Source organism: Mustela nivalis (genome assembly GCF_964662115.1).
Source record: "Mustela nivalis genome assembly, chromosome: 13".
Taxonomy (NCBI): domain Eukaryota; kingdom Metazoa; phylum Chordata; class Mammalia; order Carnivora; family Mustelidae; genus Mustela; species Mustela nivalis.
Genome location: NC_139032.1, coordinates 25,864,549 through 25,888,153, shown reverse-complemented (window position 1 = coordinate 25,888,153; position 23,605 = coordinate 25,864,549). Strand labels below are relative to the sequence as shown.

At 41.6% G+C, this 23,605-nt stretch overlaps 1 protein-coding gene across 2 annotated transcripts in view; it reads left to right on the top strand.

Moving 5' to 3' along the window:
• SLC28A3 (solute carrier family 28 member 3) overlaps positions 1-16,137 on the top strand; it is a 61,309-nt gene extending 45,172 nt beyond the window's left edge. For both annotated transcript variants that reach the window (XM_082695222.1, XM_082695223.1), the window contains 9 exons: positions 2,097-2,222; positions 3,862-3,992; positions 5,351-5,519; positions 5,940-6,137; positions 10,304-10,385; positions 11,135-11,233; positions 11,470-11,590; positions 12,663-12,818; positions 13,798-16,137. In XM_082695222.1, coding sequence (XP_082551348.1) covers positions 2,097-2,222; positions 3,862-3,992; positions 5,351-5,519; positions 5,940-6,137; positions 10,304-10,385; positions 11,135-11,233; positions 11,470-11,590; positions 12,663-12,789 — 1,053 coding nt within the window. In that variant the 3' untranslated portion in view covers positions 12,790-12,818; positions 13,798-16,137. The remainder of the gene's footprint in view (positions 1-2,096; positions 2,223-3,861; positions 3,993-5,350; positions 5,520-5,939; positions 6,138-10,303; positions 10,386-11,134; positions 11,234-11,469; positions 11,591-12,662; positions 12,819-13,797) is intronic.
• The last annotated feature ends 7,468 nt before the right edge of the window (positions 16,138-23,605 follow it).

Here is a 23,605-nt window from a genome sequence, read left to right as displayed (position 1 = left end):
AGAGAGCCCCCTTCCAAGTGTCCCAGTGTCTAATTTGGGTTCTTGAAAGTTTATGGAGAGGAGGAAAGGTGGAATCATTTTATCAAAGCGCTGGGCTTCTCCTGTGTAGATTCTCAACCAGTCTTTTGTGAGCTGATTGAATTGCTGACGTCTCCAACCCACCGTCCAGAGGCTAGAGGGTCACCCACTCAAATGGAGTTCACCACTTACCCAGAAGCTGCAGAGATGTAACAGGCAGCCTCCTTTTCTGTGGTATAATGCTTGTGGAAATGAAAGAGGCCAAAAAAGGCTTTCCACCAATGACCCTGCAGCTGTATAAATACTGGAGATTATTCTCAACTTGAATGGGCCAACGGTCTATCTTAGCTGGGCCTGAAGAAAGATGCTGATGAAAAAAAAGCATTTTCATCTTCCTGATCCATCACACGGATAAGTGCTTTGCCTGAAGCCTACTTAAGCAAGGAAATATGAAGCCAATGGGTTGTCCTTCAAAACAGCAGCCTTCCTAAGGGGTGGATAAGGAAGAGATCGTAATCCTCCTCGCCACTCAGAATAGGTAGCTTCAAGCAAAATGGAATCACACCCAGGAAACGTGTGAATGCTTGCCAGTACCACTACCCAAGGAAATTGGATTTGAAGCAAAATTCAAGTCACCCAGAGAAACGCACAGTTCCAACTCCAACTCCAAATCTGAGGCTTACAGCTGCTCTGGGCAGGCTGAGCCTTATTGGTAAGCCCAGCTTGCAAGCCTGGAGGATAGTCTTTAGGGCGGGGCCCATACTTCCTTCCCTAGGAGTTGAAATCGTTATAATTATAGCCATAAAATCTCTCAGGACTAATTAGAACACCTTCTTGACTTGATTACTCCTACCTGCGGGGTAAGAGGGCTTATGTACTGAGTTTCTATTTAGTCCATGAAGTGAAGCTCAACACATTCAATCTTATAGAACAATTACAAATAATGAGGGGAAAATTGTAAAATTGCACACATGCTTCTGTGATGCTCAATTTGATACTTAATATGCTAAAAGTACAGCTATTATTTATGGAGAGCTCCACGTCGCAGGCCGCCTGTCCTCCTTAATGGGACTCAAGCCCTTACAACTGCACTTTAATTCCTTTCCACCCAAGGGGAAGAGTGGGGTGTCTGATTACCAATTAGGAAAGTGCCTGCAGGCACCTATCCTTGTTATTGCTGGTATTTTTTTATACTTGCATCTCTATGTCCGTGTGGTGTGAGCAAAGAGGTATATGGTCTGTCAAGAAGAACTTGGAAGATGGGAAATCTCCAGCTCAGAAGGCCAGGGCAGTTACTCAGGCAATAGTATTCCAATCTTAGAAAAGAGTATCTGGCCACCAGACTCTAATCCTAGACTGGTGGGGACCTTATATGAACTGGCCTTACAGACTTTGCAGACTTGACACATGACTCTATCTGCACACTGACGTGGAGTTCAGTGACCCAGACATTGATGGTGTGGGTTCTCAAATGAACATGCATCAGAACCACCTGGAAGGCTTGTTCAAACACGATTGCTGGTCCCATTCCCAGAGTTTCTGAATCTGTAAGTCTGAGAATTTGCACGTCTACCAAGTTCCCAGGTGATGCTGATAGAGCTGTCTGTGGTTCACACTTAGAAAGACTACTTTAAGTCCAACTCTTGGTTTTAGCTCAGGTGGTGATCTCAGGGCGGTGGGATTGAGGCCTGCATCAGGCTCTGCGCTTATCATGAGTCTGTTTAAGATTCTCTCTCCCTCTCCCTCTGCCCCTCCTGCTCGTGTCCTCTCTCTCTCTCTCTCTCCCTCTCTCTGGAATAAAGAAGAGAAATCTTTAAAAAGAAAGAAATACATACTGCTTTAGAAAATGGAATCTTGGGACACCTGGGTGGCTCAGTCAGTTGGGTGTCCAACTCTCGGTCTCAGCTCAGATCTTTATCTCAGGGTTCAAGTTTGAGCCCCACATCAGGCTCCACTTTAACAAAAAAAAAAAAAAAAAAAAAATGAAAGAAAGAAAGAATAAAAGAATCTTGAGTAGATTGGCAAATCCTCCTAAGGTTTAAAAAGGAACGTTCAATCTAGTCTTCCTTTGCTTCCAGACAGAGTCTCCACTGCTAGTCCGGCCATACTTACCACACGTCACCAAGTCTGAACTCCACGCAATCATGACCGCTGGGTTCTCTACCATTGCCGGAAGTGTCTTAGGTGCATACATTTCCTTTGGGGTAAGGATATTTGAAGATAAATTTATGGAAAATTCGACCTCTTATTTGTTTACTGCTTTATCTCTGTCTTTTCTTTACCACTACTGCCAGAAAAGGAGGCAAAACGTGTCCTTCACTCTTCCTTTGGCATTTGAGTGGAGTAACCCTGAGGGGCTTTGTGACTTCACTTTCACATCCCTGCCACCCAAATGTGAATTAGATCCAACTGTGGCAGAATGAAATCGTATTATGAGGTTACTGTGGTTGAACACTTAAATATGTAAAACAACAACAACAACAAAAACCACTATCACTGTCACTAGTAAAAGCAGTCAAGACCAGGGTTCAGCAAAGTATGGCTCACGGGTCAAACCAAATTGCTCCCCCTTTTGGTAACTAAAGTTTCACTGGAAACCAGCTCCTTCTATTCATTTCTGTATGGCAGCCTTCATGCTACAGAGTTGGGTAGTTGTGGCCTGAAAGCCAAAAATGTTTACTCTCTGCCCCTTCAGAAAAAAAATTTTTTGACCTGTGCTTTGGGACAGTGGTTCCCAAAACTTACTGCACATTAGAATCATCTGGGAACTTTTAAAAACCCTAATGCCCAGACCCATACTGCAGAATAATTAAGCCAGAATCTCTTGGGGTGAGACCTAAGCAGCACTGTTTCTTTAAAAACTCTTCCTGTATATTCTAACATACAACCCAGTTGGAGAGCTGGTCGGCTATGGCCCAGTGCAGCAGACCATCATTAACTGATGCTCATGCTCCAAGCACAGAGCTTCTAAGCTCCACGTAGAGGCAACCCCCAGTGGAGAAATGGAAGAACACACAGCTGTGGGCCCAGGTGACTAGCAGTTCTTACAAGATAGGTGAGTTTCATCCCTCCCCCTCATCCGGGCCTCTGAGAGCCAACCACAAGGAAGAGAGAAGAGTAAAAAGGTGACAGAGATCTCAGGAATAGCAGCTTGTCTGGATCCACAGATGGCCCACTCCACCACCACTGTAGGAATTCTGCCGGCAGAAATGTGCTGGCTGCAAGGGAGTGGGGGAGGAAATCCAGATACTGCCATTCTGAAAATACAGGGAAGGGAATCCTGAAACAAAATAAGGGTTTGGGGAGGAAAGGGAAGAAAGTTTAAGCAGGTCCACAGTGAGGGAAACAGAAATCCCTTACAGATTACAGGGACTCTGGATAAATGAATATTATATAAGGGCACCACGGATTTCAGGAGAGCGAAAGGAAGACAGAGAGGGGAGTGTCTGAGCCTACATCCCCAGATACTCCCCCAGTCTATACTGATGAGGTGATGAAATATGGGCTTTAGGGACTATTTAAACATTCAGAAGGTCTGCAGAGAGGTAGAGGAATCTGGAAGTTCTTACACAGGATTAATTCTCTTCTGAAATGATTAGATTTTGGTTTTGAGCTTCTCCCCAAAAGATGTGGTCAATTAACACCAATTCCTCCCTCCTCCCTCTGACTCTCAAGGTGATACCGACTTGGCTCACTGAGTGCTTCCAAGCCTCCAAAGAAACACTTTCCTGGCATAGCGTTCAATTCTACCCTTCTCTTCCCCTGTAGGGCTTTTGGGCTGTTCATCCTGAACTCGACAGAAAAGCTAAACCTCAGTTGACCTTCTTTCTCCTGAAATCACAGGTTTCCCCCTCCCACCTGTTAACTGCCTCAGTCATGTCTGCACCTGCTTCGTTGGCTGTGGCTAAACTCTTTTGGCCTGAGACAGAAACACCTAAAATAACCCTCAAGAACGCCATGAAAATGGAAAGTGGGTAAGTGGGACATCGAATTCATACCAGCTGGGGAGTCGGCTGAGGCGGGGTGGGGGGCGGGGGGGCGGGTTCCAGATTCAAAGCACAGCAAAACTTTGATCATTGGAGAGCAGAGTGAGTCGTGGTATTAAGGTGAATTTAATTTCTCAGTGACTTTTAGACTTCACGAGACTTCCAAAAAAAATCCCTTTTTAATATTTGGAAATCTTCCTAAATACTTGAATGTCAGTGCACTTCCTGAGCAGTTCAGTGTAGATGCTTCATGTAAAATATAGTGTAGTGTTTATTGAGCCCTGATTCGCGACCACTGGAGAGCCATGAGACAACCATTTCTGGAACTTTCTTATATAAGAGGGAGAATGAAGGTGTGATATAGGTATCTTTAACCTCTCATCAATTCCTTTTCTTTTGTCCTGGGCAAAAGAAAGAGAAAAAAGGGTGAAAAAGATGAAGGGGTTTAGGATAGTCAAAAGAATCTAGTTCAGTAACAGAATCCATCAACGGGCATGTTGCTGAGCTTTATCCCTTGTTTGTATGTCGCTGCAGTCAGTGAAGAGCAAGTTGTGGAAGAATACACATATAGGATATGTGTGCTTCCACTTACAAAGTTGAGCAAATGTGCAAACCTACACAACGTATTAAATAGGCACACCCTCATGTAGGAAAAATGAAAAGAAAGGGAATGATAAGCAACTTCTAAGGAGACAGATACCTCTGAGATTGAAGAGAAGAGAGTTAGATTAGGGAAGGGGACGTGCTCAAAGGTGATGGTGACATTCCACTTCTTCAATGAGGTGATAGATATTCAGGCCTTCTTTGAATTATTAGTGCTTATACCATGAATATTTTATAAATATTTTCTGGTGGTTACATTAATAGAATTTTTAAAACCTATAATTTTTTTTAAAGATTTTATTTATTTATTTGACAGACAGAGATCACAAGCAGGCAGAGAGGCAGGCAGAGAGAGAGAAGGGGAAGCAGACTCCCTGCTGAGCAGAGAGCCCGATGCAGGTCTCGATCCCACGACCCTGAGATCACGACCTGAGCCAAAGGCAGAGGCTTAACCCACTGAGCCAACCAGCCACCCCAAAACCTATAATATTTGTATCATTTCCCAAGTTTTTCATTATAAATCCCCCCTAATTAACAGAGTAGTAGAATGGTTAGACACCCATTTGCCATCACCTACACTCAGCAATTATAAATGGCATCATGATTTGATGGTATTTTGACCAAGGCAGGAGGCTAACAGTTTGTTTCTAACCAAATGAGCTCTGATTATGACATTTCTACACCTGTGATGTCCATCACTGACAACACCTTGATAATTCTGAAATTGCTGTTTTTTGATAAAGCGATTCAAGGAACCTCCTAGAAGCCGCAACACAGGGAGCATCCTCATCCATCTCGCTGGTGGCAAACATCGCTGTGAACCTGATTGCCTTCCTGTCCCTGTTGTCTTTTGTGAATGCGGCCCTGTCCTGGTTTGGAAACATGTTTGACTACCCACAACTGAGTTTTGAGGTATAATGCTATCATGTCTCTCCTCCATTTTGCTTCTGCCTATCTTCGTTTAAAAAAAAAAAAAAAAAAAAAAAAAAAGGAGGTTTGTGAATTGCCTTCCCTAACCACCTGTAGTATACTCTTACACAGTGCACACACTTCTCATGTATCTCCTGTCTTCCCACCACTGCCCTTCCCCCCTCCATGTCCTATCACCCTTCAGGAGAGAATGACTGGCCTCATGCCAGGAATCCAGGTTCTCTCAAATGACTTGATGCCAGCTTGACTCCTAATGGGTGGAGATGGGGAAGGTGATGTGAAGGGAGTACTATGCTTCAAGGAGACACAGAGGGGTTGGGAAAAATCTTGTCACAACAGTAATGCAGAAGAACCAGAAGCAAATCACCACTCTAATAAAGTATCTATTTTTGGGTTTTATAGATAATATGCTCCTACATCTTCATGCCCTTTTCCTTCATGATGGGAATAGACTGGCAAGACAGCTTTATGGTTGCCAAACTCATAGGCTATAAGACATTTTTCAATGAATTTGTGGCTTATGAGCACCTCTCAGAATTGATCCGTTTAAGAAAGGAGGCCGGACCCAAATTTGTAGATGGCGTGCAGCAATATATGTCGGTGAGTAAATATATTGATTTCAGAACACACTTCTTTATCACATATATACATTCGTCAAATAGTCACAGGTGCTTCTGTGTAGTAGGCTAGGCACTTGGGGATACGTCAGAGAACAAAACAGAACAAAAATCCCTGATCTCAGGGAACCATAGTGAATGAATATAGCACCTCCTAGTTTTCCATTATGTTGAATTAATCCATATGCCTGTGTCTGTGTGAGTGTCAACACAGCTAATCCTTCCTGCTCTGATCATTGACTCTTGAGAGCCATAGATCCAAACCTGGAGTCGTAGGAGCTGGGGCTGGAATCAATCAGTCAACAAATATTTGCTACATGCCTTCTATGTACAATGCGCATGTGCACGGAGGTCACAACATTGAACAAGAGATAAGGCCTCTGCCCTCATGGGCTCATTGTCTAATAATCTTGGAGTTCTCTTCCTTCCAGTTTTAGAAATTCTGTGGACTCGGAGAAACTGCCCAAAAGCAAGATAGTGCCTGGACATCCTAAAGAAATAGGGAGACACAACTGCTCCTCTCCAAGTGGGTGAGGAAAGAGAAGAGCTTGGCTTATGGCCTGAACTTTCTGGACAAGCATCCTCTAACTAGCTAGCACTTCAGGTCAATGGGCTCCAAGGAGATGCCCATGCCTGCTTGGCCTTGAATGGGATAAGGGAGCTCAGGTGAAGCCATGACTTAGGTCATATTTAACAGCCAAGTCTCCAGCTTTTCCCTTCCTGAAAAACAGAACGGTCACACACATGGAAACTCTTAGGGAAATGGGGAATATTTCGGACCACCACCATTACTCATTGAAACAAGCCATTTGTAATGAATGTTCTGGGCATGTATTTGGCTTTAAAAGGAAAGGGGAGGAAAATCACACTGCCCAACATTCTGGGATTGCCTACCACTGAACACCACGATCATCTCTCCCAGTACCCTAAAGACCAAACATGCGAATTCACTCCTATGTATTCTACAGATATAACAGCAGACTCCAACAGAATTCTGATTCGTGTTTTATGGCCAGAGGCATTGGACCCATACATCTGATAACAGTGGTTCTGTAGGTCTCCTGTTTCTCAAATGTTTATTCTTCAACTGATCATACAGTGGAGCTTGGCCAAATGTTTTCATTGTTTGGATGCCACCACAAACCAGTCTGTTTCCCTGCCAAAAGTAAACAATGGGCTAAATTAAGTGAATTGCTTTCCATCTCCAAGTTCCAGTTGCCAGGAGAAAGTAGTTTTTTAATGAGCAAAGCAAGCTCACAATCCTGGGGGTGCCAACCAGGTTTGTGAACAGCCATTATTAGAACAGAGACAGAACAGGAGGGCCGACTTGGGTTGGGTGAGCCCAGCAAGAGGCAGACCTACAGAGGACATTTGGAGACAGGAGCCCAAGGGCTTCTGCTACTGTTGAGTCATAATGGCAAAAGCATTTTGTTTTTTCTAATTTCTTATTTCCAGTCAACAAAATGGGGATGAGTCCCTGCAATTTTTGTTTACCCACCAACACGTGGTGGGAGTGTTGTAGCATCTCCCGGAAAAGGGACCACACAACCGAAGCATAAGATCTGGGTCTATGAAATAAAACCCAGTGTTGTCCGGGTCAGACTATGTATGGAGCACATTGTCCACAGAATGAGCTCTTTGCTACTCCGTCATCTTTTCTTTCTTAGCATAAAAATAATACTTTGCATGTTTGTTTGTTTTCATTTGATGTATACATATCATGGTTCAGAATTCAAAAGGTACAAAAAGGCAAGAGGGAAAAGTAAGCTTCCTCCTTATTTCTCTGCCACTCAGCTCTTCTCCCTGTACCAGAGTATGCTCTTAACTTTGCTCTATGCCCGTAATAACATATCTTGGATGCCTTTCTCCCTCGGTATCTGTGAAAGCGTATTCTCTAGTATCAACACACCATTGTGTATTTTAACCAGTCTCTTGTGGATGGACATTGTGACCAATTTCCTGCCATTGGAAGCAGTGCTGCGAAGACTGTCCTTGAATACACAGCATCTTTGCTCAGGAGCTAGGAGAGCTATATGATATATTATTCATTTCCCAGTGTGGTGGAGCTGTTCTCATGTAATCTTGCACATGTATGGGAAAAGGCAAAGTAGCATCATTTCACCTCCTTTTCCTCTTATTATAAAACCCTATATGGCCACATCTGTGTATCCCCTTTCCACAGATCCCCAGAAACAGGAAAGAGGAATCTCAAGTGCTCTGTGCCATCTCCCTCCCCACGGTCTCTTAATAAGCCTGCCTGTTTTTAAAGCCAATTGAACTAAATGAAAAGCACTAGAGAGCGCTGGGAATGAGGACGAGCTTTTCCAGAAACAACGGATTGCTCAAATACATTATTTTTTTTTCCTGCCTGCTATATGCACGCTGATTGAAAATATCAACAAAGGCGTTCTGAGAAAACCATGAAAGAGAAGAGAGGCCTTATAATCAAAAAAAAAATTTATGTGTCCACTTGAGTCTCGAATGTGAGCTTTTAAAAAAATCTAGTCAGTTGGGGGATAAAAAGGCATTACTAATTTTGAATGTCATATTTTCCTGGTTTGTTCTTTAAACCAAATCAGAGATTTTTCAGGGTTTTAGAAAAGAAAATTATTGCCTCAATTGTGTGGGTGCCTTTGCCAGATTGGGTGAGTTTCTGGTGAACAACAAAGTCCACTGAAACTTTTGAGTGTCCTGTAGTCAGTCCCTCAACCTGAGAAAGAATTATCTGGGCCAAGCAACACCTCTTGGCCATCAGAGTAGAGCTGGAGGACCATGCTCTCTTCCTTCTACAAATTCATCTCCCATCTCCTTACTGCCCATGACCATTCTTCCACCTAATACTTCTAAGGGATGGTTAGATCTGAAGACCAAAGAAAGGCAAGCACACCACAACCAGAATGAAAGGAACTCTTTGACACCTAAGAGTTTCATTCTTACTAATATAATTCCTTTTCACTGAAGTATAATTTACATACAAAAAAGACCCCTTTTTGGTTGTATATACAGGTTGTGACAAATGTACCGCCTGTGTAACCTCATCCTCCGTGATTACATAGAAAACCTCGGAAATTTCTCTCATGGCCGGTTGCAGTCAACAATATCCCTACCCGCCCCGTCATTCCCAGGCAGCCTGATTTTTCGTTCACTATAGATTACTTTTGCTTGTAAAATTTCAGTCAGGTGGACTCACTCAGCATTCATTTTGTTTCATGCCTTTTCCTTCTAACTGCAGAGTAGTATTCTATTTTATGGATAGCCATAATTTATTTATCCATTTGTCTGTCTCAAGACATTTGGGTTGTTTCTAGCTTGAAGGTATTATGAGTATAGCTGCCATAAATACTCTAGTACAGTCTTGTTATGGACATATGCTTTTATTTCTCCTGGGAAAATTTCAAAGGAGTGTTATTGCTGGGTGAGACTGGCTGTGTCTATTAACTTGATAAGAAACTGCCAAGTATGTTTGTACTTTATAAAGACTGTGTCGCTTTACATTCCCACCAACAACATACAAGAATTCCTGTTGTTCCACATCCTTGTCAGCACTTGGTATTGTCCATTTTTTAGCCATTTTCATGGATGTGTAGTGGTATGTTATTGTTCTGATTTGCATTTCCCTGGTGAATGAATGATGTTGAACATCTTCTCATCTGCTTGTGGCCATTTAAATGTCTTTTTTGAAATCTCTTTAGCCATTTTTTATTGGATGTTTGTCTTATTAACAAATTATAACAGCTCTTTATACTTCCTAGATAAGTCCTTCATCCAACAAATGTAATGTGAGTAGCTTCTGGGACCAATCTGATATCCTCAGTAGGCTAGCACTGCGCCTGGCACATGATAGCAAGTGGCCATGAATGTTAGGGGTTATCATTGGGCAGAAAGTAGCATCTGTAGAGACTAAGACTTGTGGTCCCAACTCCTTTGTAGAGTCTCCAAATCCACACAGCCCCTTTCTCTCTCTCCAAATTCAAGGGAAGATGGAAAAGGGGGGTGGTCTAGGAAACAAATAGGTGTTTGACACCATGCACTGCACGTTCACTTGTCCATATCGATTCCATAGTCAGAAAAGGAAGCCTGGTTAGGATGTCAGACTTACTAAGCTGAGTCGCACCATGTATACTTCTGTGTGTTTGTGCTTATTTACAGATTCGTTCAGAGACAATTGCCACCTATGCTCTCTGTGGCTTCGCTAATTTTGGTTCCCTAGGAATAGTGATCGGTGGACTCAGTAAGTGAAAAGAATATTCTTCAATAATGTATGTGACATAAACATACTTTCGATCTCCATCTTTCTCTGTAACATTATTGGCGTCTGGGGGGAAAGAAGGTCTTGTGACAGTAGTAAATGCTTTGAGGTCTTTTTTTTTTTTTTTTAATTCCTGCTCTACAATATAGTTTTCTTATGCAACCCCAGCTAATGTCAGGAAGAATTTGTTCAAATATACCAGTGCTTCTCTACCCAGGGACGATGCATAGACTTCGCTGTGCATGCCAGTTCCAGTGGACTTAAAAAGGCCACCTGGAGAAGGATTCTGAGGCCAAGGGCAAGCAGGGAAATGCTGTGATTAGTTAGTGATGTCAGCCGTAGGCACGGAAGTAGCTGGTGATGATGAGCTGGAGATGTTTGCATCCTACCTTGACATCCATTTGCGTCGCCACGGCCTCCAGACGCTGTGGTGAAACTTAGAATAAAATGGAGAACTTGCTTCTTCTTCAGAAAAGGGAAGCTTCTGGACCTTCTGGTGTGGACATATTTCTTCTCTTCTCCCCCCGGCCAGAGAACTCTGGATGTGGAGCTCATCACGAAGCCCCTGAATCTTGACTTTCCCAGTGAATTTGGAAAAAAAAAAAAAAAAAGAAAGAAAAGAAAAGTCTCTCACCTGAAACGCCCAGCCCCAGAACAGTTCTCAGAGGTGGGGAATTTGGAATTCCCAATCAATGACCTCCACCTTAATCTCCTATTTCCATGTCTCCTAGCATCCATGGCTCCTTCCAGAAAGCACGATATCGCTGCAGGGGCAGTGAGAGCGCTGATCGCGGGGACCGTCGCCTGCTTCATGACAGCCTGCATTGCAGGTACTGCAGGCTGTCCCTTGTGTCCTGTTTCCCGGAGCCCACAGAGCGGCAGCTTTCAGGGCTCTGTGCCCCCCACCCTGTAAAGGCAGCATCAGCCACTGTGGGGAGCCGAGAGGCAGAGCTGCTGTGTGTATTGTAGAGTGAAATGTGCAGAGCGCTGAAGAAGCTAAGAACGGGAGGAGGGCTTGGTGATGTTGATCGTTATTAAAGCGGAGGGCACTCTATTTCACTTCCAGGGATACTCTCCAGCACCCCCATAGACCTCGACTGCTATCACCTTTTAGAGAATGCCTTCAGCTCCAGTCCACCTGCAAACACATCCGATGTGGTAACTTGTTGTCAAACTCTACTGAACAGGTATTGCACCCTTGAGTCTGACTTCTTCGTAGCCATTATTAATAAACAAATTAGGTGTACAGACCCCATCTGCTTATTTTTATAACTTTATAACTCTGTGTTCAATAATAAGAGCTTATGGGGTGCCTGGGTGGCTCAGTCTGTTGGGCCTCTGGCTCTTGACTTTGGCTCAGGTCAAAATCTCAGGGTCATGAGATTGAGTCCCCGCATCAGGTTCCCTGTTCTGCGAGAAGTCTCCTTGTCCTTCTGCCTCTGCCCTCCTCCCACTCACACTCACACACTCTCCCTCTCTCAAATAAAAACATAAATCTTTTAAAAAGAGAAAAAGAAGAACTTGTGCAATGGTTCTAAACCACCTTTTGTCTTGACCTCTCTCAGCTGAGACTAAGAAGTATGATACTAACTAGCAAGTGCTACACAAGCATTTCTTATGCCCCCAGCTTTGTGATAGGCCATTGGTGTGAATTAGCTCATTTAAACCCCAAAACCTCCATAGAAGTTAAAAACTATTGCTCTTTTTGGTGTTCAATAAAATCAGGCCTTGAGAAGGCTATCCCACTTTCCCAAGCACAATCCCTGCAGGGAGAGTATCCCTGCAAGCACAATCAAGATAGAAAATTTACGTCTTTCTGTCCAAAGTCCGTGCCCTTAACTTATGCCCAGTAATTAATTAGTTGGTACTGCCTCCCTTTCAAGGGCACCGAGCCGTGCACCGAGCCATCCCAACTTGAGGGGCCACCAGGGGCCCGTGACCCATACTGGCACCTCCCATCCTGTACGCTTTCTACCTGCAAAACCAATCCCCCTACCCCATCCGCCCTTCTTAATGTGCTAGTGCTTTATGAGGATTGATTCTTGGCTTATTCTGGAAGAAACGGGGGGGAGTCCTTGAGGCCAGACAGAATTTGAGAATCAAAACTAATTCTCTGGGGCCTCTGTCCTTAACCCACCCTAACCTGAAAGTGGGGAGGAAATCAGCTTCCCACTCCATGCTATTTTTAATGTGTCTTCTGCCCATCTACCGTTCTGTCTTCTGAGGCTCAACTAACTGTTTTATCCTACTTTCCACCAGCACTATTGTCAACGGCCCTGGTGACGTCATCCCAGGAGGAAACCACAGCTTGTCTTCTTTAAGGGGCTGCTGCACATTGTTGGCTCCATCAATGCTGAACTGCACTTGGATCCCTGATGCACTTTGAGTTTGCCCCCTCCTCCAATGGAACTCTAGGTACAGATGCTGAATTTCCTGCTTTGGGGTGGGGAAAAAAAAAAAAAAAAACACTATTCCTGACAGATGGATATTTCCATCATGGAGTCAGCTTTAACCGGAAAGAGAAAAATGGGAGTGAACCTTTCATATCTCCAGCATCGTCCTCCTCTCTTTCCCTGTCTTCCTCAAACCCATCCACACTGAGAACTACTGTGACATCTCAAGATGGGCTATTGCCTCCAGTCCCAAAGATGTTTTCTGACCCTACAATTTTAAGACATATTACCAGAATGCAGGTATAAATGTTGGCTTACAACAGTGGGGCTACGGCTCAGATACACTCTGACTCACTTCCAGAACATCTCAGGAGAGGTCAGTGCATTCACCCTGGTTGACCTGAAGTAGCCAAGAATGTTACAAGGAGAAGGATCAGTCATTTATTACCCATTCATGGCCTTCCTCAGGAGGAAGTCCTACAGAAATCAGGAGTCTTTTAAAAGAGCATTTAGATCATTCTAAAACCAAGTTTGAAATCCTGTATGCTTAGAGAGTTATACCAGTCAGCTGACCCTAAATATTGTTGCAATAAGAAATAAGCCAAAAAACTTGGTGACTTACAAGTTTATTTTCTCCTTGCAGCTTGTGCTTACTGGGGGGTCAATTCTGGCTATATTTCATGTTGTCTTTACTTCCAGGACCCAGACTAAAGCAGCAGCCACTATGGCGGGGTGGGGGTGGGGGGTTAGTTTCCTAACTTCTGTTAGGAAAGACCTTTCACTTCTACTACATTCTATTACCCAAAGCTAATCATATAATAAGCATGATATCAATGGCTATGGATGAATTATCATGTCTGAGGGAAGAATAGTGAGTATTTTGAAGAAACAACATGATAAAGTACATGGATACATGATATTCGTTTCTCCCTTCAAGGAGTCAACCTGTTGTATCACAGAAAGCCTACTCATGCAGGATTTGTTTCTCTTCCTGCTGACAGGACTGGAAAATGGCACTACCTTTTGGTCAAAAAGTCACTTTAAGACCATTTGAAGAGGAAAAATAAGTCCTGTTTGAGATCCAAAACCTTCCACCGATACTTCCATTGACCAGGAAAGCATCAGCATCAAAGCTGCTTAGTAGGAATCAGAGAAGAACCTTCCTTAATGGGTTCTGAGATATAATGTGTGTCAAAAGAAAATTCTGGAGACAATGGCTGGGTGCTCTTTAATGAAATGCTCATCACCAATTCTCTTAATAGCCCAAAGACCACATTGTGTGAGAAAACACAAACACCGATGACTGAGTCAAAAGGTGATTCACAAGAAAGAAAAAAAAATGTGAAAAAGGTTTTGGAATACCTTGGGTAATTTATTTTAGTTATGTTTTCTTTCTTGTTCATGCACAGTTTTTTGAAATGTATATGTAAATAGCTGGTGTGTGTGTGTGTGTGTGTGTGTGTGTGTGTGTGTGTCAGCAGAGGAGAAGGATGAAATTAAATGCCCAAAGGACGCTTTTTCTCTGAAGTACAATATACTAGGTTATTTCTATTGATCATTTGTATCAAATTTTCTTGGAATTCATGTGCCCTTTCAGCGTTTAGATTTTATTTTAGGAAAGTATATTTACTTGTCTTTTCTCTATGTTCTTTGTGTCAACCTTCAGAAAATCCTGTGACAATAGCATGCCAGGGTGCTGATTATTCATATGTTGGTTCTCGTTGGTCTGCTAGGGCTACTCTCTTTCTAACTCATTTTTCTCTTTTTAATTCTTTACATCTATTTTATTTTATACCTGAGACTCTCTAAGAAGATTTCTGTGCTATTTCTAATGTGCTTCTGTAACCAACTCATATTCAAATTCTGTCTGTTGCAATTACTGTTCTTGGGAAGTTTGTATCTCTGCTCTGAGCTCTTTTATTTCAAGGAAAACTTAATAATTACTGTCCTGTTTTTTTAAGTTTCCTTCTTTTTTCAACTGCAGAAAGGTATAACCATTTCTAGTAAAAAGTCACACACACACACACACACACACACACACCTTTCTTTGAACATATATAAGCGCATGGAGGATTTGTTGCTTCTACAGAACTAGAATGAATCGACTTAAATATCACATACAACTTCTTTTCACTTGGCAACATACCTTGGACATTTCTACCAAGTCATTAGATATAGTTCTAACTCTGTCCTTCCCTTTCCACTAGTATGTGTGTGGAGGGAAGGGGGGTACAATTGCACATAAATGAGATACATATATGCTGGGAGAGGGAGGGAGTTAAACATTGTAAATTCTACTCGCTTCCCTCCCTTCCCTGGCCTTGGCCCACCAGATACAGGTAACCCAGGTTAAATAATCTGACATCTAGCTTTCTGTACTTTTTTTTTCATGCTCAGGTCATGTTTTATAACATACGCTATTGAGGATTGGTATGGTTGTTTTATCATACTGGGATATTCTGGGACGACTCACATTTCTCTGCAGTCTGTTTTTCTTCTATAACAATTCTTCATGATATTCAAGTCCACTGGCAAAGCTGTGTTTTTCAAAGCCTTCGTAAAAGTCCATGACATATTATGTGTATGTATTATCCATTCCTCTAAGGACAAGCATCCACTTTGGGGGGTTTTGCCCTGGTTTTGGCTACTTCGAATAATACCTGCCCACTTATTTCACATCCTGGTGGCTTTATTCTATAGCAGTGCTATCTGATAGAAATATAATGCAAGTCACATGTGATTTAAAAATTTCTAGTTTCTACTTTAAAAACTTAAAAAGAAACTCATAAAATTAATTTTATTAATATTATTTCACCCATTATAACCATGATATTATCATTTCAATGAATTATTTTATATTCTTTTTAACTGAACTAAGCCTTTAAAATCTAGTACACATTTTATACTTAGAACATATCTTAAGACACATTTTCATTGGCAATACTTGATCTGTTTTTAGATTTCATAAAAGTTACAGTTGCAAAGTAAATTCACATGCCCAAATTTTTCCAAACACACTAAAAAGCTTTCCAATAACTGAAATGAGTATCGGTTTTTAAATTAAAATTTTAGTTCCTCAGTTGCACTAGGAAATAGTTCCATAATTCAATTATTAGTAGCTATCAATTCAGACAGTGCAATTCTATAAGGTGGTTTCCTAGGTGAACTGAAGTGAGTGTGTGTATATTTGGTATTAATATATGTTGTCAGATTGTGTCTTAGAGAAATACGTTGTCTTAATTTTTACCTGTTTTGTGATATAATCTTTCTAATGTGTTTTACTCCTCTACCTCTGTGTGTATATGTGGTATTTCTTTTCAAATGCAACATGTTCACATAAATCTCATGCTGATTTCTTTTTTAATATTTTCTATCCTTGAGCTGAGGAAGGCACGTTATTCTTGAACCATATGAGAAAGAATAGTAAGGGTACGGACCGGACGAATGAGGTGGTCACTTTGGGCCTCTTGTGTCCAGAAAAACCTTACCAAGCCCCTGTGAACGATGAATGGCTCTAGGCTGGCTGAAAGGTTCCCTCCTCCCAGTGAAACCACTCAGTGGAGTTTGGGGCACATGGTGACGTCTCCCTTCTTCTTCAGCAAACATAAAACCTGGAGGGCTGCTTGTTCCCCTCAATTTATCCTACAATTTATCCTACACCCACCTACTCAGGGTTTTCTGAGGTGGCAAAGATGGGGTGTCTGTGTGCTTCCTATACGTTTGTTTAATCGTGGTCTGAGGTCACTCGGTGCTGACAGCATGTTGCTAGGGACCTCTGCACCCTGAGCTTGTTTCAAGTCAAGGCTGTGACATCGCTTTTGAAGAATTCTGCACTCTGCCTATTCTGCCCAAGAAATCTGAAGTGTTTGTCTTCACACCAGTACAGTTTCCACTAGTCCGAAAGACCTTTTTTAAACACAGTATTATGGGTCCAGATATGAATATTTCCTATTTTTAATCAAGATGAAAGTTTCCTTTGCTGCTTCTTATTCTCTCTGTTGTTTTCTGCTGGCTTGTAAAAGGAGAGGGGGCCAGATATGGCATTTCTGTTGCCAATCCAGAAGCTATGGTTACAATCAAATTCTCTGACCCTGCAGAGGCCTTACACTCTCAGCAAAGAATAGACTGCAGTCCTGGGATATGGAGAATTTATTTTGATTTTTTTAATTATTATTTCATTGGTAAAATCGGCACAGCCAAGCAGTTAGATCTGAGTGGGATCTCTATAACTACACAGATTGCCAACATGCATTCATTTTGCAAGTGCTCCCAAATAATTGCTTTAATATTTCTGTAGCTTAATTAGGCCGGTAGGCCACTGTGAGGAGCTTAAGGTGTGCATTTGCCCAGTGAAGCTGACTTCCAATTACAGAACAATTCCCAAACCAGGCACGCTTGTAAAGAAGGTATTGAAGGACACCGTGTGCCAGGAAGGATTAAACTACCCTCCATGTACTGGAGGCAGGGACGGGGGAAGCAATCATTCACATTTTAAACAGGCAGGAACATAGGACTTAAGAAAGAAATATCTGGTCCAGGTGCACCATACGGGGCTAATGAACCATATGGTCCTGAGAAAAGCTACTTTTTTACAACCTGTTACTTAATTTTAAAAAATTGCTTTAAGCTCAAGCAGGAAGGAAAGTATACAGGTACCCATTCTTTTTCTGGATCTAAGGGCAGCATAAGCTTAGTGCAATTACGTTTTCTTGTCTATCACAGAGGCCACGCAATTGACCTCTGGATGTAGAGTGAGTCATTTCAACCCGGGTCCTTTGTGGACTATTTGGCATTTTCATTTCAAGGGACTCTAGGAAGTAAACAATAAATCTGCATCAAGCCAGCCCCTCTTACCCATGAAGTCTTTTACAAAGTGGAAGGACACGTTTCTGAGAGGCGGGGAAATAGCCTGGAATCATGTAAGAGAGAAAAGCATTTAAATGACAACCTTGAAACGTGGTCCTACAGCAAATGACAACCAACCAGTTTGCCATGAGACACTGGGATTAGAGAAAAATTGATGTCTTGGACCCTGTGTTAACATGCAGAATCAACCCTCCACGCGCTGGGCATGCGTCCAGTCATTTCCACAAAATGAGAGAATTGTAGAATCCTAGGTCATTCAGAAATGCTTCCATCTCCTCCAGCCACCCCCCACCCCAGTTACGTAGAGCCACCAAACCCATAGATTACTATGGCTAAAAGTAGAGTTGAGAACAGTGTTACCTGGTCTAGTCTAGAATCCCTTCAACTGCAAAGTATCTACCTCATTCCATAACTGTTTGCCCTTACGTCTGTCTGACCACTAGACTACTAATTCCTATGTATTTCTAGTACCTAGCACCTGGCATCTAGTATGCATTCAGGAAATAGTTGTTCATTCCATGAATAAATGAACATTGCAAAATGGCTCACCTTCACATAATCAATAACAGTTAATTGGATCAACATTTTACAATCTCATCAAAAATGCATGCTCCTAATAAAAATTGCAAGTGATATCCCAGTATATAACTGAGATATTGGAAATCTTCCTCCCATCTCTCTCTATGCTCCATAGTCAGTCACAGTGTGCACTTTGGTGTTTTCTTTTTATATAATAAACTACAGTGAGTTATAACAAACCAAATTGAACGCGTTTTCTTTCAAGCCGGATGCCTGAATCACTTCTTGACAACATGGGGTACATGATTTTGCCTGTCTTACAACACTGTGTTGTACAATGATAGGAAACCAAGTTCAGGAGACTGGCCTTCTGGATATTCTGCAAGGATAAGCTGGAACTTAGTAGTGTATTCTGTGTTGAAGCTAAATGGAACCACTAAAAGCATCCTCATGCCCAACATAAATAGATGTATTTTAAGTAACCAGATTCTTTCTGCTTAACTGAGCAATTGTTCTGCTATTCTGGAAAAGCTCTTAGAGAAAATGAAAAACAACAACCCAGTTGCTCCTTCTGATGAGGATGGAAGTATGTTTCAGGAGCTACGAGTCCAACCCTGGAGATGAGCTGCCAGGGTTCAAACCCTGGCCCTAGACTCTACTTTCATTGCCTTAGAAATTTATATAACTCTCTATGCCTCATTTTCCCCATCTGTAAAATGAAAATAAACCTATCTCCTCCTCCATATTTTTTTAAGAATTAAATGAGTTTGAACATGCAAAGCACTTAACACCTTCCTTGGGGCACCTGGGTGACTCAGTAGGTTAAGCAACTGACTCTTGATTTCAGCTCAGGTCATGATCTCAGGGTTGTGAGATTGAGCCCAGCGTCAGGCTCTACGCTCAGTGGGGAGTCTGCTTGAGATTATCTCTCTCCCTCTCCTTCTGCACCCCACTACTCACGCACACGCTTTCTCTAAAATAAATAGATCTTAAAAAAATAAATAAAATAGTTAAGAAATGTTAAAAAAAATACTTTAAAGTTTGAAAGCACTGTAGGAAAGCCCAATGAACATTGCAAGGTGAACTCTGATCATACCATAACAGATTTTTGGCTCCAACAGCTTGCAAGGTACAGAAGCAACCATTAGCTGAAATTTTTGTTACTTGGGAGCTATAATAAATTTAATCCCACTGATGGGGAAGGACAGCCAGTTCTTAAAAGCACTTGTGCAAAACAAAGACTCTAATTATTACAGTTCACACATCAGAATCCAACCTGACCTCTCTGAGAAGGACATCACCAATGGTTAAGAATTATTTGCTCCCTTTGACTATCCATTCATCAGTCTGGCCATGGAAACAGGTTATTCAGAAAGCGAGGGTTTCTGTGTCTCCTTAAACCAAGCAGAAGGAAACAGTATGTTCTTGAGGACTCGGGAGAGGTCCTCTTGTGGCAATCTGACTTGACTGCTGTTTCCATAGCAACGGACTCCAGCGTTCTCAAACAAGCCCCACGTGCTCCCGGGAAGCTGCAGCTGGACAGTCAGGAAAGTTCTTTCTCAAAAGCTACTGAAGTATTCAGAAAGAATTCAATCAAATTCCACCTGAAATTGGCAGGGAACTGGTCTTCTAGATGACCTGAAAATTAATTTCTTAAACATTTTCTCTTCATTCTGAGTAGGAATACCAGGAATATGTTTGGAGGGAGTTTCAATCAGGTTAGAAGTTTTTACAAGGGTCTCTGCTCAGGGGCATAGCCCAGATACGGTCCAGCCAGCAATAGCAAGGAACAGGGCAGAGATCCAGACAGCTCACATATGGGCCGGGAAGGACAAAGCAGAGATTCCGGCTCCAGAGGCAGGTTCCTCTATCAGCCACTGCAGCTAATTGGAAAAGGCACTCACAGGCATTTCTGCCTCTACCCCTTCTCGTAATAGCTTTCTTCAGAGGCTTTATTGCAAAAGTAGTCAATTGTATTTGTTTTAGAAAAATAGTCATAATCTTAAGAAAAAATAAAACCTTCACCCATATCACAAAAACATCACAAATGCTAATAATCTGTGGTTATAACCATTCAGTGTCTATGTGTATAATACTTTTAAAATGAGATCACTATTGTGATTTATTTTGAGGCCATATTTTCCCCCCCTTAATATATGGTGAACACCATATACTAAATATTCTTCAATCTCATCATTTTTAAGTAGCTGCAAAGCATCCATTATATGACCGTACTGTAATTTAATTTGTCTCCTATGGTTGGCCACAGTGGATGTTCCCCATTTTTCATTAGTAACACATTTTCAATAAACATTCTTGTAGTCAAATCTTGGCACAAATTCACAATGACTGCTTTGTAAGACATTCAAAAATGCTACAGACACATAGAGATTTATGTCCCAACAGAAAGCTTTCTGCCTTATGCTAAGCCTCAAGGCAAAGCCAAATGATCAATCTTTGAATGGACTATATATTTCCAGTACAAAGCTAGACTACATGTAATCAAAATCCCAGGTTCTGCTAGCCATCGAGAAGGTAGTTGAAACATGAACGTAAGCCTTGGCTTGTCAAGATGTCATACACTAATCACTGGTAACCACTTTGTGAAAGCCCTTGGTAAGTGACATACAACGTTATCTTTTTTTTTTCTTTTTTAGATTTTATTTATTTATTTGAGAGAAAGAACACATGAGCAGGATGAGGGGCAGAGGGAAAAGAGACTCCCTGCTGAGCAGGGAGCCCAATGTGGGGCTTGACCCTGGGATTCCAAGACCATGACCTGAGCCGAAGGCAGACTCAGACGCTTAACGGCTGAGCCGCCCAGGTGCCCCGTATCTTTATCTAATTAAAGATAAATTTTCTAGTCCCAAATTTGGAACTGAATCATTTCTCTATTTCTTCAGTGAGCTTTTATAATGCCAATACGGACTAACGGGATATGAATTAACTGAAAGTGAGCACGAATGCTACCTCCCAACAATCCTTAGCCCACACACCGCCCCCACCCCAGGAGGAAAGAAGTCCTAGCCTACAAAGAGTCAAAACATATGGTTCCCACCAGTACAACTGAATAGGGGCATGCTATGGTGAGGGGTGAGCCCTGTAGATCTGGTCACCTGGGAGGATCAACAATTCCCCCAGAAAAACAGCATCCAGAATTGTGTGTTCTATCTCCCCCAGCTGTCCAGGAGACCAGACATGGATCCTCCTTTGCTGGGAGAGGGCAAGGTGCCAGAAACATGTACTCATGATTCACAAATGGTAGAATATTATGCATACCGTTCTGTACCTGGCTCATTTTCACTTAAAAATGTATCCTAGAGCTCTTTCTAAATCACTACCTACAGATTTTTTCTTTTATATATATCCTATGGATATTCTATGGATTTAATTACTATTTATTTAGTAGTCTTCTATTTATATTGTATCCCATATTTTATAAGAAAAAAGAAAGCTGCAGTAAGTAGCATCTACATGGGTCACTTTACACATCTGTGAGTATAATTGCAGGAGAAATCTCTAGGAATGGCATTGCTGAAACTTAGGGCATATACATTTAAAATTTTGAAAGATACTGACAAAATGCCCTCCATGGAGATTAGACTGATTGATATTCTCACCAGTCAAACACAATGCAGTATTTTATTAAACTTTTGGATTTTTGCACAATGCAAAGAAACTGGCATCTCGGTACTGGTTCAATTTACATTGCTTCTGTTTTAACAGAAGGCTGAGTACCTTTCTGAGGGTTTAAGAGCCATTTGCATTTCTTCTATAAATAGTCTCTTCCTATCCTTCATCCATTTCTCTATTCGGTAAGTTTTCTTCTCCCCAGACATTGTAGATGTTCTTTATCTATTAGGAAGCATAACCCCTTGTCTATGATATGAATGGTCTGTGATATCTCCCCAATACTGTCATTTGTATTTTTACTTTTTTGGTACTTTTTGCCAAGCAAAACCATGTCCCAACATTTCTTATTGAATGTTTTATTTTATTTATATTTTCCCCATATATTTGAGTTGCCACTTCAATCACATAACAAAGCTCCATTTTTTGAGGTATATGTAAACTTTCTGTTCAGTTCCATTGGTCTATCTACTCCAGTGGGGATCAACTGTTTGAATTTGGGGGGGGATCAAAGTATGCTACCCCATAAGATGTCACTTTAGTACAGGACTATTTTGAGCTGAAAGCAATTAGCTCTCCATCCTCCCCCTTGCTTTCTAAAATCAGGGCATTAACTACCATTTATAAAGGTATCTCTTTGTCCTAATGCATAAGACAAGCACAACTCAATCACTGAAGATGGTTTTCATCAGTGGGGAAGGCAACAAGTCGAGTCCGTGTATCAAATCTTCCTGAAGAATTCTTTCCTTCCATTAGTTCCCCCATATATTTATTTTCCACAACTTACTGCCCCCAGAAGCACAATTTACTGCCAATTTCCTTCCCAAAGTGTACTCCCTTCCTTTGTCTATTTACAGTACAATTGGTGACTCTTTGTTAAAATGGTACCACCCCAGGTCAAACCATTTCTTTGGGTTTTCATCTTTCTTCTGAGTCCCCCAGCAGCAGAAAGAATAAACTAAGTTTATTCTAAGTTTATCTAAGTTTAATTCATGGGCTCCAGCTACAGAACCTAAGAGGGTAAAGGAAAAGATGTTTTCCTCCCCTACAATCTCGAAAGTGGAGATTATATTACCTACGGCCAGAGCATTAGCCTTAAGATTTAAATGAATATAGAATGTTTGGCCCATACCAAAACTCAATGAATTTCAGTAATGATGATGAAGGGAAGAAAAATATTGCCTCCTTCACTCTTGTGCAAAGAAAAGTAGATACCCAGAGACTTTGCTTATTACAGTAGTTCAAAGATTAGCTTTTCCATTATACTTTGAACAATAGACTCCTTTACACTGGAAAATGGTATTATCAATGACCTTGATGGTAGGTTTGAGATGATCTTAGTGAATTTTTCACTAACCCAGTTTAAAGGGAATCTCAAGGGCAGTTACTCCCCGGCTGAAACTGGCCTGCCAAGGCACAATGGCAGGTAAGACCAGATTTGATTTTTAGTTCAGCCACTTATCTCTGAGACTTCGTTTCCCTATCATTAAAAGAGGGATAATTTTACCTCCTTCTCATTCTGACAAATAATGAGATGGTCCTATCAGAAAAGTGGCTAGCACGGTGCTTGTCATTATGTTCAATAAACGGTAGTTCTTTCTGTTGTTACCGTCATGTTCTTGTTATAATCATTAAAGATGATGGCTTTGGGTGAATCAGGACAAATGAAAGGAGTGGAATAACACCAGAACTGGAATAAAATAAAGGAGAAATAATAATCATGATATTAAAATCAAAGTTAAAAAAAATAAGATGTGTTGACTGAGGGAAAGTTTGCTGTATGTTTGAAAAAAA